At 37.5% G+C, this 21,424-nt stretch overlaps 2 protein-coding genes across 3 annotated transcripts in view; both read left to right on the plus strand.

Moving 5' to 3' along the window:
• LOC139978022 (uncharacterized) overlaps positions 1-21,424 on the plus strand; it is a 134,241-nt gene that overhangs the window by 38,850 nt on the left and 73,967 nt on the right. The gene's annotated exons all lie outside the window — the stretch shown is intronic.
• LOC139978023 (solute carrier family 35 member G1-like) lies at positions 2,293-18,330 on the plus strand. Its single transcript, XM_071987936.1, has 2 exons — positions 2,293-7,342; positions 16,481-18,330. The coding sequence occupies exon 2, from the start codon at positions 16,485-16,487 to the stop codon at positions 17,637-17,639; it is 1,155 nt and encodes a 384-aa protein (XP_071844037.1). The 5' UTR covers positions 2,293-7,342; positions 16,481-16,484; the 3' UTR covers positions 17,640-18,330.

Here is a 21,424-nt window from a genome sequence, read left to right on the forward strand (position 1 = left end):
ATATCTCTGAAACAGAAATATGATGAGAGAATACGTTTTCTTGTGAAATAAATGATTGGAAATAACTACTAAGTCGAACTCTGATGAACTTATTGCATCAGACTAGCAAGTAAGTCAGTAATTACAAGATGATGACTCCTGCCTTTTTATGTTATTTTTTATTGCAAATAATTGAATGAGTTGGTTAATTAACAAATGAAACACAATGTGTTGCACAGTGCTGATACAAAAGAAAATTCCTTGCTTTCATTATTACCCTCGTGATATTATCTGTAGAGTATAAGGCTCAATGCTGCAGTTAGTTCAGTCATGGTGTACTTTCTTCTTTTCATGATAACCACACAGGAAGGGAAAAGCAATTGACACAGTATTGAAACTATACGCTGTGATTGTGTAGCTGTTGTTATGCTAATACTCACGAAAGTAGCCTATAGGGAAAAGGCTAGGGGATTCCCCGAACGTTGTTCAAAGTCGAATAAACATTAACAATGTTTAAAGGACTTCCGTTTATTTATTTAAGTTTAAAATTTTTCCACGAAAACAGTCACCGTGGAAGAAAAAGCGTGCGGTGACCATCTGAAGAATTAATGTCGCATACATGATGTGATCCTAGAGCTGTCGGTGCTTTCCCACTATCAACATATCCAACATTTAAGATACAGGCCTACGTCTGTTGATCATACGTAGAAGTTTGCCAATATTTGTTTCATTGCTAAGTATTTTCTGATCTCATTCAGCCTATAAATGTTTCTTGTATTGTTTAATTGTTTGATAGCAGCTAGCAGCTCATTGTACTGGTTTAACCACATATTAACCTCGAAGGCTTACCATTAACATGTTGACGACATTAACTCCAAAACCATCAATATACTACGAAATGATAAATATGTCTAGTATCATAGCCTTCAGACTGTGTTACTTTGTTTATAACACTGCGTTGTCATTTTTTCGGAGCATTTTTGTGTCTCAGAAATTATATATCCATATTTGAATGTGAATAAATGCGGTTCATGTTGCAATTGGAATTATAAACCTCAGTGATTCTACGTCTGTCACGTAGCTAACATACAGAAAGTTGAATTTTGTTGAGTGGCGGAAGGTGTTGTACGTGGTAGTATCAGCTTGTACCCATCGGTTTTCTTATTTCAATCATATCAATTTTCAAACCAAACGTCAAACCAAACGAGGATAAATTTGCAGTAAATCGACCTGTGATGTCATTATGATGGCTCGCATCTTGCAGTGATGTGAGCCTAGTTTATTGCATTGCACTGCACTGCACTTGGCCCGTTTTTTACTTTTATTTTTTTATTTCATTTTTTAACTGTAACGGGGCCAATGCAGCAACCTCAAAAGCCCAATTTCCCACACACGAATTAATCATGTGAAAATAGACAAGGGGCCAAAAAATTGCACTAAGGCATCAACGTGATCCCTGTGGCTTGAATATTTTATTTCCTTCTCTCAACATGCTGACACAAGTTTTGGACATTCTCATATAAATCTCGACATATATATACAGTTTTGGGCATTAACGAAACGATGGCGCCCGCCGATGTGCCAAAATTATAGCATGACGTCAATATTGTATCTAGCAAGCAATGTTGACATGACCAATGTAGTAGTGGCATGCTGTTACTAGTTTTCGACATGCTGATGTTGAATTTGACATGTTGATAGACGTAATGACATATTGGAATTTTGTTTCGATATGTTCATATGGAATTGGAACATGTTGATATCGAATTGGACATATATATATTAACTTGGACACTTCACTTTCTTTTTCGATACTTATGGAACGTTTGGCTCTCCGAAGCTTCCATTGTAAGAATCTTTTCATTCAATCAAAGCGATCTTTCTTCGTTTAATGTTATATACCTTACAATGAACATGTTGACTACAATGAAAGACAGCTGGTAAGAACCTGTATTTAATATGGCCTCCACAAACATGCATTAAGAGCATAAGTGTGGGAGTGGGTAATTGGCACTTTTTATTTTTCTGAGAAGGGATGGTCATATGGTTAGGCCTTACTTGTCATGAATATATCGTCATAAAGGAAGTATGTTTGTGAGATTCAAAGCAATTTACTGAGAATATATTAAACGTTTATCCTCGTGAACAGTGAAACAGTATAGGTTTCTATTTTTCTTCATTTTATATCTCTTTATTTTAAATTAGCGGGGATTGCGAAATACTTTATTAGTATACCCTTTGAACTTGTTCCATAATACAAGTTAGCTTACCAACCTCCCCCTCGACGTCAGTAAGAATGATCTGATATAATTATTTCTGCTTTCAGATATTGAAAAGGCAAATATGAACTTTTAAGGTTTTAAACAGGTACTCTCATTCATTTCCAGAGAGTTTCAACTCCACTAATAGCGTGTAAGTGAACGCAATCGCAACAACCAACATTGCTCTTTGTCATAGGGACACTTGTTACATACAAATTCTTAAAGCAGTTAAGAAAGATCCCGTTTCATTAAGAATATTCAAAATGTTAATGATACTTCAAGACCTAATATATAACGTTTTCGAGCGACATTATTAAAACTTTTTGGCTTTCGTTATTTCTTACAATGTTAATAAAATCCTGAATTTCATAACTCGCCATAATACGAGCATCGGCTTCAATTATCATGATCTTGATTATTAATAAAAAAACGGACTGATATCATTCTGAAATATTTCGGGAACTTGTTAGGAAAACTCTGTATCGCATAAGCTTGATAATACGACAATGTATGTAAAGATGACATTTCGCACTGAATCCGAAAATCTGACACAAGGCACAATAGAACCACGTTAGAACCACTGAGTATTTTTTTTTTTTTTTTTTTGGAAGCCCCTGCAAGTCCTGACAATAACATATAAGTGCGAGTACATATATACATATACGTCAATGTGTCAGTAGTTGGGTGAAAGACCAACACATGTTTAGACTAATTTCAATTCATTGAGTTGCTCATCACTTTTTACTCAAACTTCAGGGACCAGATAGTATTGGTCCTAAAGCTTATCATGTGTATATTAACGTTTTTAGTAACTGTTACGTAACAGACGTTGGTTAGATATATACTTGTCACTTACAAAGGTTGCTGAGTTTAGCACTGTTGCCGAAATGTATATTAATTACATTAACTCTCTTTAACAGTCGTCAGTGATGTTACAGCATAATAGGTAACATACACTATAGCAAAGTTCTTATTCATAGTGTAACCGCACCGGTTGTACTTCCTTGAGCCATTGCATGACTATGGAATAGGGAATTGCTATACACATATGAATCATATGGTAGTATGTATAATCAAACGTACCTCTTTTACCACAATATGAACTTGTGGATTTTGACAGCCAATATCATACTGGGAATGCAAAGGCAAGCATTCCAGAAGTATCTATATTTATATAGCCGTATATTTTTAACCCAACACACTTCTATCAATTGCCGTCTTACATCAGTGTTTATCTTCATCGTTTTCCTTGAAGGTTTTTGTATAGGAATTAGAGTAGAGTATTATTCCTGCATGCTGCACATTCCTTTTTGACTATTTTGTTACTGTAAGCAATACGCATCGTTTTCCTTGAAGGTTTTTGTATAGGAATTAGAGTAGAGTATTATTCCTGCATGCTGCACATTCCTTTTTGACTATTTTGTTACTGTAAGCAATACGCACCGGAGCAGGATTTATCACCCGGATCCCTCTTCCCTTCCTCCCTCCTGGCCGTCACCTACATTCCATTCGCCTTTTCCCTGCCGTCACCTTCCCCACTTATTACCTTTTCTCAACTTTGCATAGCATTTCCTCCTCTTAACCATTAGGTAAAAAGTTTCGTTAAGAAAAACAAGTTTATTCTGACGTATCAACACATTTATTCAACCTTTCTTGGCAAATATAACAGTTATTACCGACGGAAAAATTGTGTATGTACAAAACTATATTACGAGATGAATCCCACTATGGAAAAAAGAAAATTTAACTGCTGTTTTGCTCTACATCAAGTCCAAATAGAGAAACATAATCTGTAGCAGTGGTTTAAGAAAAGCCCTAGCCTACCAAGGCTCCATAGCATTTAAGTTCTTTGAAAAATTCTTTTAATGCCGGCGAAAACGTTCGAGAAAAACATGCACGAATTTAAAGATATTATGTGGAGTTTTTTTTTTTTAATGTAAAAGTAGTCTTTTTTCATATGTTATCCTAATTGATTAATCCGTATAAGCATCAGGGGCTGAGACGGATTATTCCTCTTTTCAAATAAACAATTTAATGTCACATTCTTATGATGCAATAGAATCCGACTCAGGAGGACAGCTCAATAAGAGCAACATTTGGATAAAATAAAATGTGGATAATGCAGCTGTCGCCAGAGGCGCTGTGGAGGTCTTTTACAGAAAGTCTTTAAAAGTTTGGAGGTAGACAAAAGTAAGTTATAGTCAGTACCGAAGTCAACGAGGGGTGTGTATCCCTGCTATATATGACAATGAGTCGCCACAGAATATCATTCCCCGAGTTTACATCTTCTAGGCCAGCATCGAACTTGATGAATGAAACGCTTTCTAGTCACTTCGCCCAACAACCATTTCGCCCAACTGCCATTTCGCCCAACCAGCCTGGTCATTTCGCCCAACCAGCCTGGTCATTTCGCCCAACCAGCATGGTCATTTCGCCCAACCATCATAGTCATTTCGCCCAACCAGCATGGTCATTTCGCCCAACCGTGTTGGTCATTTCGCCCAACCTTATTTTTACTAATATTCAGTCAGAATAATATTACTTTTTCTATTCCACTAGTTCAATTTGATTTATTTTGGGTTAGGTTACTTCGTAATAGGTAAATAAAAAAGTGAGGTCCGCTCGATATGGATCAAAGTCTGAGCAGTTATTTCGGGTATAATGGGAGGATTACACTACTTTAGGCGCAGTTACGCATACAATGGAAGTTATATTATTATACAAACACAGGGGAATCGGTCTTCATAAAAACCTATCAAACCTAACCCCTAAAACACTGACTCCATCCTCAAGATTCCTTAATATTCGGTTCGTATCCTGTAACGTTAAAAAAATCCCGAACGTTTCCTTTTGAAGTATCATATTTAATCAAGGTTGGGCGAAATGACCAGGCTGGTTGGGCGAAATGACCAGGCTGGTTGGGCGAAATGACCAGGCTGGTTGGGCGAAATGGTAAGGTTGGGCGAAATGGCAGTTGGGCGGAATGGTTGTTGGGCGAAGTGTCCTGCTTCCAATGAAACATGACACCAATATGGTGCGATATATAAAATTATATGAAATCCAAAAATTTAATACAAGAACGAAAATTTCACTTTCCGAAAAAAAAAAGAAGAATGCTAAATTATGGTATGCAGGCGACACTGATAATCAACTTAAAACATAAGATTAGTTTTGAATTTAGTATGTAGTATGTGTCAAACGTACAATTTAGTTTGTAATGTGTGTCAAACGTACTATACGAGATACCTGCGTGCACCTACCCATTTTTACTAATTTATAAACTAATTAATTTACTAATTAATTATATTAAATCTCTCTTACAACCGTTGGTGAGTTTACATCTTTAACATGTAACACGCATTATAATACTGTTCTTATTCGTAGTGAAACGGCACCGTTTGTACTTCCTTAAGCAACCCTATTACTGTATGAAATCAGCCATATCTAAACACAAAGGAATGATAAGCTATTTTGATAAAACGTACCTCTATTATAATAATACGAACTTGTGGATTTTGACAGACAATAGGTTCCTGGGAATTTGAAAGCAAACATTTCCAGCAGTATCTATATTTGCATAGGCAGTCGCCTATTTTTAACCTTCACAGTTCTACTTTAACCGTGATTGATGCTAGCATGAAAACTTGACTTGAAATAGCAACGTGCTCTATTTTAAATATTACATAGGTGACATGCATGCCAATAGATACGTAACAAAATTGGGACACCACCCGGCTGACATCAGAAAGTTACACATGACACAGCTTAGTTGGTGTAGGGTAGGTGTAATATATGAGTTTATATGAGAAAGAAAACCCTCATGCAACAATGAAAATTCTAATGCAAAAATAATTCTATGTTGGAGTGCAGTAATAATAAACAGAACAGAATTTTTCTACTCAAAAAAGAGAAAAATACAGTAGAAACTTCACTAAACAGCAACATATAAATGTATGAACATGTCATTTTACTTAAATCAGTATGTAAGTATCAAACTTAAAATGTAGCAGTTACAACAGCAAAAATGTAACACTTTTCCGCCGTTAAATCATCGACTTTACGACCTACCCATGTAACAAAAAAAACCGTCCATGCATACAAGGAATCATCATTATATGACAGCTGAAAAAATTCAACCCTCGAAAGATTTGAGTCCGGCTCGCGAAAATGGATTGTCCCACATTATTATGCTAATCTGTTATAGAGGCCATTAATGCATTTGGCTTCAACACCCTACCGGCCTACAATGAATATTACTCAATTTAAGAAATATTGTCTGATTTATTGTTCTCTCTGGCCCTGTTCTCTAAACAAGATGACTACTCTTACATAGCGCGGAACCCAACAAAAGTTGTTCAAAGTGCTTTACGTGTGCTGAAGGTGCAAACACTCATTGAGTTGAGAGAAAAGAGATATAAGACATCGCCTGAATTGAATAATATAATCCAATGACCTTAGTTCAACCGGGAGAGAGTTCAATGAACGTGGTACAGCATTATGAAAGCTGCGGTCACTGTAAAAACTAAAGTTAAAATTGATAATGCAAACGTACTGGTATATATTTAGCTTGCTGTCAGAGTAAAACTCGACGTACATGCTTTTGCATTTCTTTGTAAGCAAAGTAGCAGTACGATAAATACCATAGCTTTTGAAGTGCAGTGAGCCAACAAAAGTCAAACAGTATGCTGACTCTAATATACCGTATGACTTTACATCTATATCCTACTTAACTAGCAGGCTATATAACAAAACAGCTCAAAGGAAGCACATTACAATTTTTAGATTAAAACTGTTCGACAGAAGTCACCAATAATAGAGACTGGACACGAACATCAAGCAGTTTTATCAACTCTTAGCCCAGACTCTTACACATAGACTATAACTACATGTATGATCACTCTTTACGTTAACACGTTCGAAAATGCTTACATTATGGATTCTGGTTAGTTAAGTACAACAACAAACCCACATTATTCCTTCAACTTTTAAGATTGCGGTGCCTAGTCGTGTTAACCGCCAGAGATGGAGGTACTTCTGAAAATTACTATGGCATAATCTCGATTGGAAAGAGAAAGTATCCTTTTAAAGGACGAACTAAAACGGTAATAACTTTTGCACTCCTCAAATATCGGCAAGTAAATTACACTCTTTGTTGCATGGTTGCTGGAAAGTTGATTCGTTTTATATTATGTTTTAAATCCATGTTCTGTAGATTATGTTCCGATTTATGTTAATTCGTTACTAACTAAACACTTCAACACACTTGGCACACATACTTAGTCCAATTTACTGACTCTAGCCAAAATTCAAGAGAGAACCATGCACTTTTTAATCACGTTGACTCAAACATTTATTCATAACAAGTGACTCGAAAAGTGCGTTGGTTATTTTTCATCTTGGTGGTACATAACATAGTCATGTTGGGTCACAAATAGGGAATAAAGTAAAGTGGAAGTTCATTGCAATTCAAAGCAAATATTTTGTGCATAACTGTTCTTTTACTAAAGTTATCAGAAATATCTGGTATTACAGGAAAACGTCCTTAACGGTGTTTTCGATCTGGATGACTTTAATTTACTGCTGTTCCTTCCGTAACAAGAAGTTTCAGCCCATTAATAAGCCTCGGGGTTTTCTGAGATAATAGGAAGAGTTTAGCATATCAATACTTGGTAGTTCTATTCATGGAGGAATCCATGGCATAGCATTATATCGGACATGTATATGGCCTAATATGCTTTAAAAGATTTGAACAACCCGTCCTGATCCTTCCGATTAAAATTGCGGTTAGGAAAATGCGTACATCATGTTTAGATATCAAATCATTTATGTATTTTAATAATGAAGGAGTAACATGTAATATACCGAACTAGTTTTTGATAGTTTAATACTTTTTTTGTTCAGTATAATTACATGAAGAATGGGTTTAAAGAGGATTAAAGTACAAAGGCGGAGACTCTGAACCACAGCCATTTCATTTCAAGGTGCAAATACGACAGAGCAGCAGTGTATTATGTAACCAATCACAGATAATCGTCAATCAACCATAATCAAACCTTAAACATTATGTGCCTATGAGGAAATATTATGTTTTCTGACCGATATTACAAACATGGTTCTCATTTCATTCCACTACCAATAAGTTTTGTCTGATGCACTATACTTATTATCGACTTGTATGTTGTGATGATTGAGCGACAGTTATAATCAAGCAACGTTAATCAATGATCCTTAATTGATTAAAGCAGGAAACATTATATAAGTAAAAAGACATAAAAAATTGAGAAGAAAAATACAAATTTCATGGGAGGACAATCACTTGTGTCTTAAAGATTAAATGTAATCATTTTAACTTTTACAGCTGCAAATCTCTGACGTTTCTTATTTCTGCTAAATTTAATGTAACTTTAGTTAAGCCACTTTGACGTTCGGTAATAACATATTGCTATTCAGAGACTTTGCCCTTTTTTCCTTTCAAATGATCGAAACGCTCTAAAGAGATTTTAGGGACTTAGTTTAAAAATACGAACTTCAGTGTTCATATACGTGTAACGGTTTAATAACGGAATATATAGCTGGAACCCCTGCATACATATCAGGCATATACGTGAGAAGTAGAGCACACCACACACAATCAGTATAAAGCATACGAATAGAGAAGTAGAGCACACCACACACAATCAGTATAAAGCATACGAATAGAGAAGTGAACTTTCGTTGATTGAAGTAGAACTTTTCAATACCATTATTATATCAGAATGGTTTCCGTAAAAACAGGATATCTCGTTGATCTTTCTGTTTCGCTGCGGATTTGACATTCACAACATCTACATATGCAGTGTCAACCATATGATCTTGGTGCTACACAAATACAACCAGGGCCGTCTTAAGAGATCACCGGGCCCTGGGCCCGGCAATGGAGCGGGGCCCCTCAATCAAGTGAGTTCGAAAAAAGTTGCGTGAAAAATTGACATCCTTGACAATCGCTCAAGCATAGACATGCCTGCATTTACCACCCCTCCCTATATGTCGCACATAAAGCAAAAAACTTTAGCTGAATAACATACGTGATATATCTAAAAGCTGAAATACATTATAGAAGAGTAATCTTCCAGTTGCCCTCTATCCCTTCCTTAACAATACTGGACTCACCATTTGTAACACCCTTGTGTTGAGTCTTTCAACTGGGGAAACTAACGGAACTTGCGGCATTTCTTGATCGTAAACTGTTGTATGATTGGCTGAAAGTCAATCTTTTTGAGGTGTTTTGAGGTGTTGTAAGCATTCGGGGCATTGTATATTCCAGGCAAGGGCGGCGGAAGCACTTTTAATCTGGGGGGTCACCGGCATACTAGCACTGCAATATCCAATGTGCAAATTGGGAAACAAGGAACAAGTCTTCTTTTGAGACAAAATGAGGTGAAATCATGCTAGTTGCTAATGTAGGAATCTTCTGAATTAGAATTTATTTCTTGTTAATATCTTAACAAATTTTTTCCATTTGAAATAGCTTTGAGTTTGACCCACAGAAATTCATTAAAAATCAGGGGCGTAGCCAGGGTTTGAAAAGTTGTATGCACGACTATCTGAGCGGAGCGCCACCATCGGTTGGCGCGGAGCGTTCAAGAAATTTTTTGGTTTTACAAACCCCTCAGATGGCCGGAAACGGCCCTTCCCGAGTGTTCATTCTGGTTCCCTGGCCTCTTGCTAACTTGAGACACCTCAAATTTTATGTAGAAAATGGGCACATTTTTAACCTGAGGAAAAGTGGGGGGGCACGTGCCCCCTGTGCCCCCCGGTTCCGCCGCCCTTGATTCCAGGGTTGCCAACTCAGATTCGAATATTTAATGTCAAATTCTCAAGTGTTTCACCAACTCTCGTCACAAGTTGTCAAGTATCGAATTCAATCAGGCATAATGGCCTATTCAATAAGTTTTCCTCCCAGATTAATACATGGGGTTACTACGATTGCGGGGCCCCTGACATCGCGGGGCCCTGGGCCAGGGCCCAGTGGGCCCATGCGTTAACACGGCCCTGAATACAACCATAAAACGTGCATCTATTCTGAAATTACTCCTTGAAAAGTGAAATTGGCAATTTCCGGACTTCGTTTTAACTCTCTCTCAATTGTTATTAGTCGGAAGTATTTTTCAACTAGTAGGTCAAACTTGAAGTATGCGGTTAACTGATGATGCTACTTAATGCTGGATATCTCTCTTTTATGGGAATATCCTTTGAAATAGTTTCAGAATAATGTGTTTCCTGTCAAACCAGTTCATTCAAAGTTTGATCGGCTTAATATAACCAAAACAGCTTTTTATCTTCAGATGGCAGTATTTTTGAAAAGACAACCCACTGTTAGTTTTATGAAAAAGGGCAAAGAAATGTATTTCTAGAACTGGATTTGAACCAGTGACCTCTGCGTTACAAGCCCAGTGCTCTATACTAACTGAGACTAACGTAACCAGCTGGGGAGGGGCGAGAACCCGCAGTCAATTTTTGCCCCCCCCCCCCTCAAATAAAATTGGCAAAATGTTGGACAAAAATGACTAAAAGCATGAAATGCTCATTAAAACCAGTTCGCGGTTGACTTAATTGACGGGAATTCTCAAATTAATACCAGACAGTTTATCAGCCAAATGACATATTTAAGCCGATTAAAGTAATCAAGCCAAAGTACTGTGGTGCTGGTCAGAGAGTTTTGTAGTGGCGAAGTGAATGCAGCCTTAAGCGATGGAACTGAGCTTCATAAACAAATTTATTAAAATCATAATTGATATAGTATTTATAGATTATCGTGACCGATAACCGTGTAGCCAGGGGGAAATGGCCGGTTCCCCCTCCCCCCCAAACAAAATGAGAGAAAAAGAGAGAGAGATAATAAAAAAAAATAGAAAATGAGGACCATGGGCGGAAGAATTTTGAGAACAACGTAAAAAGATCTTTTACACTTACACTCTTAGTTTCAGAAGCGTAGAAATCTCATTCCCACTTATGACTAAAACTGATTTCAGAGGCATAGCGAATCTTTAAGTCTTTTGTCCCGAGTAGCCCTCAAAGAGTCACCCGATCTAAAAGGAGTTCAAAGTACCAAATTGCAGGCTATAGAATACAGGGGTAGAAACCAAACAAAAATATTTTTGGCCTTATTCACTCGATTTGGCCAGTAAATTCTTTAAATTTGAAATGTTGTGTCATAGAAAAACTGGCAACTTAGCTGTAGGCTGTAAACTTCAAAATGGTTTCACACCGTTGCACCATCGTATTGATTGTTTTTTATCACTGGCTACTACCATAGTGCCACGGATTTGACTAGGCTTCCCTAGAATAAGCTTCTATCTTCGTTTTTTCATATTTACAGGTTAAATTCTGTATTTTAACAGACTTTTAATGAATAACAAGTGGCTTACCAAAAAGAAGCGGTATTTTTCGATCTAATGAAAATATACAAGAAAAAACTGTTACAATTTTCGGAATAAGTCAGTTATTTTTTATTTCCTAAACAGTTTTCATAATTTTTACAGAAGTTTTACAAGGTTCATGTAGTAAATTTGTTTTGAAATCTAATGCATGTAAATTGACATCTGAAAAATGTGTTACGGACATTCACCTGAAGTTAGAACAAGGTATCAATGGATACAGAGGTATACAACGAACTCCATCGTGCAGGAAAATTACCGTATGGTTAAGCAAAGAATGAAATCCAACCCACAATTATCAGGTTGATTGTCTCTAGAGCTGGTTTCGGCAATTTTCTCCACAGCCCCCCCCCCCACCCTGAGGCTTATCAACTACCCTTGTCCAGCGGACATGTATAACTCATGCACTTGTTAAACTTGTAATGTGAGGATATGCATGTGTGGTCGATATTCACCCCTGCTGAGAAGATTAAAAGGGCCGTGTGAAGTTGAACGTCGATAAACACTGAAGAGATCACCATTCTACGATTAGTTTTCATAAAGTACCATAAAAATGCGGTCGCATGACTAATCGATCCCAATCTTGCTCCCGTGTCCCTATATCCATACGGTCGGGAGAGTGTCCCCAAGTCATATATCAACCAATTTCCCACCTAGGAGAAGATTGGACTAGACTGGATTTTTTTTCAAGATATTATAAAGACCTAATTTCTTTTCAGTAGCAGTTTCAAAATTTTTTGAAAGTGTGGTGGGGGGGGGGGGGGGGTAAGAAGCATTTACGAAACAGTTGAGTTTCTGTTTTAAAGTGAACCGCGTCGCAGATCAACAAGTGAGCATAGCGGGGGCCTGAGGGCGTGAATATCATAGGTTGTGCTGAAAAGAGCTGCGAAGCGAAGCAAGATTTCTCGGGTGCACACCAAATATTGAATATATCTGGTGCAGCAAAATATTTTCACAAACGATGGCCCGAGCTGTTGTGCTATTCTTTTGTTTAATATATTTGCTTTAATAAATAAGTTTCAGGAGGGCGATATATGTTCCATTCAGTATTGAATTCAGTCCCAAAATATGTTCCTTGTTTCCATCCTCCGTTCCAAAACTTTCTTCCTTACTTCTAACTGTTCAGTTCACTATAGAATCCTTTGCCAATGTCCTGACATCAAAAGTTATTTTTTTTACGAATCTCCGTCACCTTTTCTTAATATACCAATCCTTTCTATTAAACTTCCTTCTGCTCTCTACTCCTACAAGGTGTACACTCCCTTTCCTATCTAACTCCCACAGTAACAATACACATATTTTCTTTGTCCACCAGTGGGCCTCTCACTTAACCTCTGAGTCATCCTTTCTTCAGCTAAGACCCTGTGATTGCCTAGCAACCCAGAGAGAACAATAGCTAAGTCATAGTTATCCCCCCCCCCCCCTTGACTTAGTGTGCACTAGAAGTACTTTACCATTTAAATATATATATACATGTGCAATACCACAATATATGGCAAAGTAACCCTCTATGAAAATACACAATGTAAGAGCACCCAGTCTTACATGTATATCAAGTTATATCTGGCTTCATATGGCCAGATAAATTTTAATCTGCATATCTGGATTAACTACATGTCTACTTATATCTTGCTTTATATTGCCAAATGAAACTTTATTTGTATATCTGGAATAACTGTATATTAAGTTATATATGGCTTTATATGGCCATATAAAACTTTATCTGTATATCTGGAATAACTGTATGTCAATTTATATCCGGCTGTATATGGCCAGATCAAACTTAATCTGCATATCTGGATTGACTACATATCCATCTATATCTGGCTTTATATGCCAGATAAAACTTTATCTGTATATCTGGATTGACTACATGTACAGTTGTATATGGCTTTATATGGCCAGATAAAGCTTTATCTGGATTGACTACATATCTAGGTATATCTGGCTTTATATGCCAGATAAAGGCTTGATATGGCCAGATGAAACAAGATCTGGGATTTCGGTAAGGGTGTATACCTGTCGCATGAAAATCCTACATCCTACAAGTTGATGATCATATACCAAAACTGCCCCCTCAGTTACAAATATTCCTGTGAAGTGCTGTGCACCATACGGTATATGGAAAGCACATTAAGTAAACTTGTAACATTAGCATTCTTTTTGTTTCGGTGTCGGAAAGATGGGCATGAATTCCCGATATATTACCGTTTCCTACATACATAGTTAATACAGACCTGGATGTAAGGTCAAATTTGACTTGGAACCTTGGCCTTACCCTGACCGAGACCTACATGAGGTTTGGGGGACTCAATGAACGGATTTGATAGCAAACACTCATGTAGCGATGTTAATTAGAAGAACACCTGTATGGGGCCATTGGCAAGGATTCATCACATGCAACCCGCTAGACCCGCTGCTTTGCAATAAAATCAAGACCGTGTGTTAACGTAGATCGGGAAGCACGACTTCGATACGTCATTCAAAGCTCCCAGCAATATGTAGTTAGTCGTGTGCAGTTAACACTTAAGACGTGAAACAGTGTGAATCATACATCAACGCACCTATACAAATGTTCGTCATATAATGCGTGACTGTGTATATTTGGCCTGCATACCGAGTATCTTTCAAATATGGAGGACAAAATGATGTGACATGTGAAATTATACAGGATGGCTCCATGGCAGAGGCATCGTAGGATGGGTTATCTTTTTATAAACGATTTATTAATATAAGTTTACTGCTTCTAGATCAATTTCGCAATAACATATAAGATGTCACCCCTGGTATAGACATGATTGTCTTTGTTTTTATTGCTTTTCCAAACTTTTTTACGGGTCGTGCACAGACATAGGTAGATTTTATATCATTATAGTCAGTGTAATGTGATCATTCTGGTCTACAGACAATGGGCCAGATCGAATTTAGTGTTATTTTCTAACACGTTAACTATAAGCCTTTCAAAAATACAAGAAAACAAAAGCACCTACCCGGCGTTAGCTCAACGTGGCTTGGTATCTGTACGGAAGCGTAGAAGGGACATTGCATTGACGAGTTACAAACTTGACAAAACGACAATTATCTGCAAATTGACGAGTTGACGAGATGGTAACGTGACAAAATTCAGAAAATTGACGTTTTGACGAGATAACGGATCTCGTCAATGCAACATTTTTCTGCAAATTGACGAGTTGCACACTTACTACCATCTCGACAAGATGACAAAATTCAGAAAATTGACGTTTTGACGAGATAACGGATCTCGTCAATGCAACAATTTTCTGCAAATTGACGAGTTGCACACTTACTACCATCTCGACAAGATGACAAAATTCAGAAAATTGACGTTTTAACGAGATAACGGATCTCGTCAATGCAACAATTTTCTGCAAATTGACGAGTTGCACACTTACTACCATCTCGACAAGATGACAAAATTCAGAAAATTGACGTTTTGACGAGATAACGGATCTCGTCAATGCATCAATTTTCTGCAAATTGACGGAAAAAGCAGAAAGATAAGACCCCCTGCATCTAGCAACAAGAGAGATTGATATAGCCAAGAAAACATTCACATAAATCACATTGCACCCGATAATCATAGCTGGTACAGTAACTACTGTTCATGTCCTGTAACACATGTTACCGTGTTACGAACACAAAGTATCTGTAGTAATTACTGATGCACGGTTGTGGGACGACATGAACAGTAGTTGCTGTACCAACCATTAAGTGCGAGTTCATTTATACGCAATTCTAAATTGAAGTCGTATCTAATCGTTTTATGCTATAAGTAGGTTTTTGGATATACCCGAACATGGCCTATCTTCATTCTCGGTATGACGAATTTGTCGTAATTTAAAGAGAGCTGTGAACTGGAATCAAGCGGTACCGTACCTCCTATACTTCATCGCTTAGGCATTCTCATCTTCATAGACCCCTTGTCCAGTCGCACAGTTCTTTGTCTTTCATGGGAACAAGTTAACAGCTTTGCAGTTGTTACAGTGCCACATGTAACACATGTTACCGTGTTACGAATACAAAGTAGTAGTTAATGATACACGGTTGTGGGACATGAACAGTAGTTACTGTACCAGCTATGAGTAATGGCTGCACATTTAAAGGATAACAAAAAGATAAGGACGACCCCTTACTGATCCACCCCCTGAAACAAAGAATCGAGGGATTAGCCAGTCAAAATATATTACATTCAATTAATCTTATTTCGAGTTAGGGACATGGTATTGAGATGATTCTTTTTCGACTAACAGAGTGGAATATTTTGCTCTTCCGTATCAGTTTGACATATCTGGATATCTCTGTGATGAAGTGTAGATCAGCATTTGGGTTATTACATAATGATTGGTCCAAGTTATTACATTACCTTTAATGGGAACAGTAACAAGCAAAATAAAGATACCACGACACAATATATATTGGCCAAACCTTGAAATGTAGCGCCCTCCTACAATAGATACGACTATACAAAAACACGATTTAATGTTTATACAAGAACGCCCTCGCTTACCATATGTTCCTGTAAATGTTTAGTCTTGTATTCACTGTTCCGTTTCCCCACATATTTGAAGCATGCAATGTTGATGTAGCTGTATATTTCACGGTACTTTTTGTAGCTGTATTTGAAGCTACATTTTATTGCCACATACGTTGGCTGCATCCAACAGTCGATTTAAGGAAAGTGACGTATATCTACTCAAGTATTGCAAAGTTGTCAACCGATTATTTTAATTTAAAAGTTCAGGTGCTGTAACTGCTGAAACCGACCTTATCAAAACTACTAACTGTCTTTCTTACTTTTTACAGAAAAATGACACTGATCGATGAGTCCTTCGATAATCCCGTCTACTCATCCGATGCGGAGAGGCAGGACAATGAGGATGGACGACAAGACGAAACAAAGATAGAAGCACCCATAGAGGAAGCTACGACCGAAGCTACCGTCGAAGTTAGCTCTCACGAAGAGAAAGAACTCAAAATTCAAAGTGACGTCGACTTGGAGAGAGCTGCACACAACGTCGGTTTCGTCGGCACATTGAGGAAGACGACGAAAGTCACCCGAGACCGTCGAGGACTGTTGATCGCCGCTCTTGCCGCGTTCTTCTACTCTGCGAAGAGTATGTTCATCGATGTTCTCACTATTACAGTAGATCCATTCCAAGCCGTTGTCATGGTCATGCCCATGATGTTCATTGTTTCCTTTTCCGTACTCGCTATCAAGCGCATACCACCACCGAAAACAGTTCGTCAGTACGTTTGGTTGTTCCTTGGTGGATGTGCGGTCTCGTCATATCTCTCCACCTTCTCCTTTTCTCTCTCCTACCTGGAGGTTGCCGACTCGGTAACTATCCTATATGCCTCTCTCATCTTTGTCGGTGTCGTAAGCTGGATAATTCTCAAAGAGAAACTATTAATAATCGACTTTATCTTCGCCCTTATTTCATTCGCAGGCGTCATTTTCATATCTCGTCCGCACTTTATCTTTGGAAACAAGAAGGATGACACCACAGAAGACCAGACCAAACTACTCATCGGAGTCGGGTTTGCACTCGCGGCGGCGTTTTCCGTCTCGATGTCGTTCACTATCTTTCGCAAACATTCTCAGCTTGGCATCCAAACGTTTATGTCCGTTTTCTGTAGCGCTGTTGTAGGCACGATCACAAATGCGCTGATTTGCACCGCACTAGGCCGGTGGCAGAGCCCATCCTTACAAGAATGGTTGCTGGCCACTGCGGCAGGCTTTTGCTACATTTCAGCTCAGGGGTCGCTGTTTATCTCTCTGTCGATGGAAACTGCTACGTTTGTCAACATCGTTATGACGATAGAGATCGTCTTTGCATTCATCTGGCAGTTTTGGTTTCTAAGTGTGTCGCCATCGTGGACATCATACGTCGGTGCCACCTTGGTTATTATTGCTTGCGTAGGAATTACTATCAAGAAGAAAACGTCAGACAATCAACACTAATGAGGAACGACTTCGCGGAAAATGTCGATTGCTACTTTAAAAGGTTTCCGATAAATCCATTATACATATTTTGTTTTTTATTAAATTTTAATACTAATTTGGAACAGAAAGGAGGTATGCAGAGGTGAAAGAAACTACAAAACTTATTTCGAAAACAAAAGCAGAACACTACAACAACAAAAAAGGAAGAAAACTCCGTTATTATTTATAAATTGGAAAATAAAAGGTTTGTGTTTGCTGCATTAATAGAGATCCCATCTGTTTAGAAATATGTATCAATGTTGTAGACCCATGGTGAACCAGATCTAAAACTCTTCATTGATGACATTAACTCGTTTCTTCACACAATCAAATCCACTGCAGAGGTTTCTAGGCACGATGTTCACTTTCTGGACACCATTGTGAGCGCCCTCAAAACAGACTTGTTAAATAAACCCACGAACAAGCGCAACCACCTCTTACCAAGCAGTTGCCATACGCTACATTGTACCAGAAACATTCCATACAGTCAAGCGTTGCTCCTCTGAAGCAGATTTTGATTCGCGCATCATGGAACTCTCTGACTGTCTGTCTGACCATATTTTCGGGGTTCTATAGAACATGCCAACAAAAAGGCCAAAATCAAAGCCTGCACTGAAACATTGACGTACTAAACTCGTCAAACCAGGTTCCAAATGGGTACGATTGGTATATATGCTTATTTATGCTTATATATATATATATATATAAACACACAACTTTAATATTGCCTGATCATTTCAAGAGGCGTACATACCTTCGACAAGGACACCGGGTATTCTTCTGTCTCTTCCTTTGCAGCTCTAATTTTGTCCAGTCATAGGAATTTTGAAAGGCCTACATTCTTTAATGGTTATAATAATAATATTTTTATAATTATTATTACTTGACAGCTCCATGTTATGACTTTATTTATGTTTAAAAGGTAACATATCTGTTTACTTTCGTCCTATGAATTTTCACTTTTATTAGCTTGCTAAATTTCTACTTGATTCCAAATAATAAATGAAGAATCGAAGAACATTCTGAAAAATTCCGAGTTCATTGTACTACCGTAAAAAAAGTATGTATATAAAACTGAGATTCTGAATTTCCTTGTTTTATCAATCGCAACATTAGATAACATTTCCTGACCCATTCCTTCTCTTCTTTAATCATTCTTATTAGGCAAAGAATGCCTTGGGTTGGGGTGAGGAGTACGCCTCTCTTTCAACACCACACAAAAAGTTATTAATTAGCACAACCTTTCATGTAGGACTAACAATATATTTAATTTATAGGCTAACAATGCCTCAGAATATACCATATGTATGCACTGTATGGCAGAGGGTTTCAACGATCCCAGGACCATATCCTTCCTTTTTAAAATCCTAAATCCACCCATGCTGAGAACACTTTTGAACAAAAACTAAAGCAAAAGCTATATTTACTGCCTGATATAAATCATGAACACGGAACGCATAGCAACAAGCGTCGCACCCTCGGAATGAATATGGAGACATTCGGTCAAATGTTAACTCTCAGATTCCAATGCTGCCCTAAAAATAGTTAGGATTACTTGTTATCCGAAACAACTTTATGACTCAAGGTGTTTTCATCCATTTTGCAATTTAAAGCAATGTGGTGTTTAATATAGGCATATAATTCTGACCAATATTTTCAAAAGTACTACCATGGATGCGCTAACCCGCCCCCTCCTATATTATATATATATATATATATATATATATATATATATATATATATACATATATATATATATATACTTATATATATACTTTCGGTGATCATGCACTGAAGAAGAGCTAGTTTTGCTCGAAAGCTCTGCAAAAACCAAACATTGGCTGTTTTACTTCCAATCACTTACCTAATTCTATTATTGTATCTCACTCGAGATCCAGCCTTTCTCTAAATGCAGCATAGTTGTTTAACAGTTTTTCCGTTATTCCTATATATATATATATATATATATATGTATATATATATATATATATATATATATATATATATATATATATATATCAAAGCTAATTTATGCGCATTCACACCAGTAGAATCACTGTGGTCGTGTGGTACCGACTTCGGCTCGTGACACAAGATTCGGGGGTTCGATTCCTACCTTCGCCTGATTAGTCCCAAAAGGACGAAACCAGTCGTGACGTGGAATTTTATATATATATATATATATATATATATGTATATATATATATATATATATATATATATATATATATATATATATATATATATATATATATATATATATATATATATATATATATATATATATGTATATATATATATATATATATATATGATCGATTAATGCGTGAAACTCTGAATTACAACTACTAGTCTCAACCTATATACCGCTCTGTACACCGGACATAGAGCACTCTGCGCCAAGATAGACGCAACGCAACCCAACCAACTTCACCAACGCTCCTGTCCATTTGAGCACTCCCGCCTATCTGTAACTATATGAAACAATGGAACAGCCGAACCTAATCAGCTTCGGCTACTCCATGGAATCCATTCCTATACCAACTGCTAACACGTACAAGAAGAAACTTGTAGTTACCATATTATACTGGTCAACTTTATTTGTTTACTTACCCCCTCTAATAAACCTCTGGCTAGAGTAATCCAGATTACATTGATGGAATTTTCCATCAGTAGCACCTTATAACGTTTCTTTACACATGCTAATTAGGTTACCATTGAAAGTACCTAGGCTAGTATATAAGGGACACACATGTTGAAACACTCTCTTCTCCACATGGTCTGCAGACAGTTAAGATCCTGATTACAGTTATAACTTATACATATCTTTTACCTTAGACATTGCAGTTACTCAGGGCTTTGTTCACTCTGTGTTTATCTCATTAAGAGAGTGTTTATAGGACAGGGTGGATATAACATTCATATTTGTATTGCCTTACTTATAAAGAGTAATTGCGTGTCTAGTTTGCATCATATTTATTCGGTAGATGTACCTCACGCTAGCGATAAATTGCGAAGCTACTATATATTTGGCCATATACTGTATAGCTACCTTGACTTATGTCGCGCCTTTTGTCGCCATTTTTAGCCCAATAAGTATTGTTACATATCCTTGTGCATATTACATTGTACCTTTCGTAAGGACCTGGCCAGCTTTCATGTGCGCTGTCTGCGTAATTATTTTATACCCTAGACATCTGTGTTACATGACGTTTGATTGTCTTGCTGCGTAATATCTCTGGTAGGCAGTAGTATACAGCCAACCTCTGGTGTGATTGCAGTTTGACTTTCGCTCGTACATGCGGTATACGGGCTAACTAATATACAGCTCACACGCCTAGGCCTCACACGTGTAGGCCATTTACTGGAGAGTTGATTTGGTCAATTGAAACAGTCAAAGGGTCGACTGGGTCGTCGGATGATCATTTAGAACATAGTTGTCGTAAGTATAAGTTAAAACTTTATTCAACCTCTTCAAACTCATCGAAAAAGTCATCTATGACCTAGACACCGCGGAGAATTTTGGATTCAGAAGTAAGAAGTGCATAACGCAGATCGAAGAACTGAAGCCGTTCGAGAACGACTTGCTCCGTATGATCGAGACCGTTAAATTAAAAAAAAAACGTCAACAACCAATTCCAGGACACACATTCAGGAAAGACGACATCAGGATAAAGTAATCCACTTAACTGCTCATCCCGGCCGACAAAACCAGAAACCCGTACAAGACAGACATCCAGCTACAAGAAAAACTCCTCAGGCAA

Source organism: Apostichopus japonicus, chromosome 12 (assembly GCF_037975245.1).
Source record: "Apostichopus japonicus isolate 1M-3 chromosome 12, ASM3797524v1, whole genome shotgun sequence".
NCBI lineage: Eukaryota > Metazoa > Echinodermata > Holothuroidea > Aspidochirotida > Stichopodidae > Apostichopus > Apostichopus japonicus.

Bases quoted from the DNA above. Each gene is read 5' to 3' on its own strand.
- LOC139978023 (XM_071987936.1), top strand. From the start codon at position 16,485: ATGACACTGATCGATGAGTCCTTCGATAATCCCGTCTACTCATCCGAT.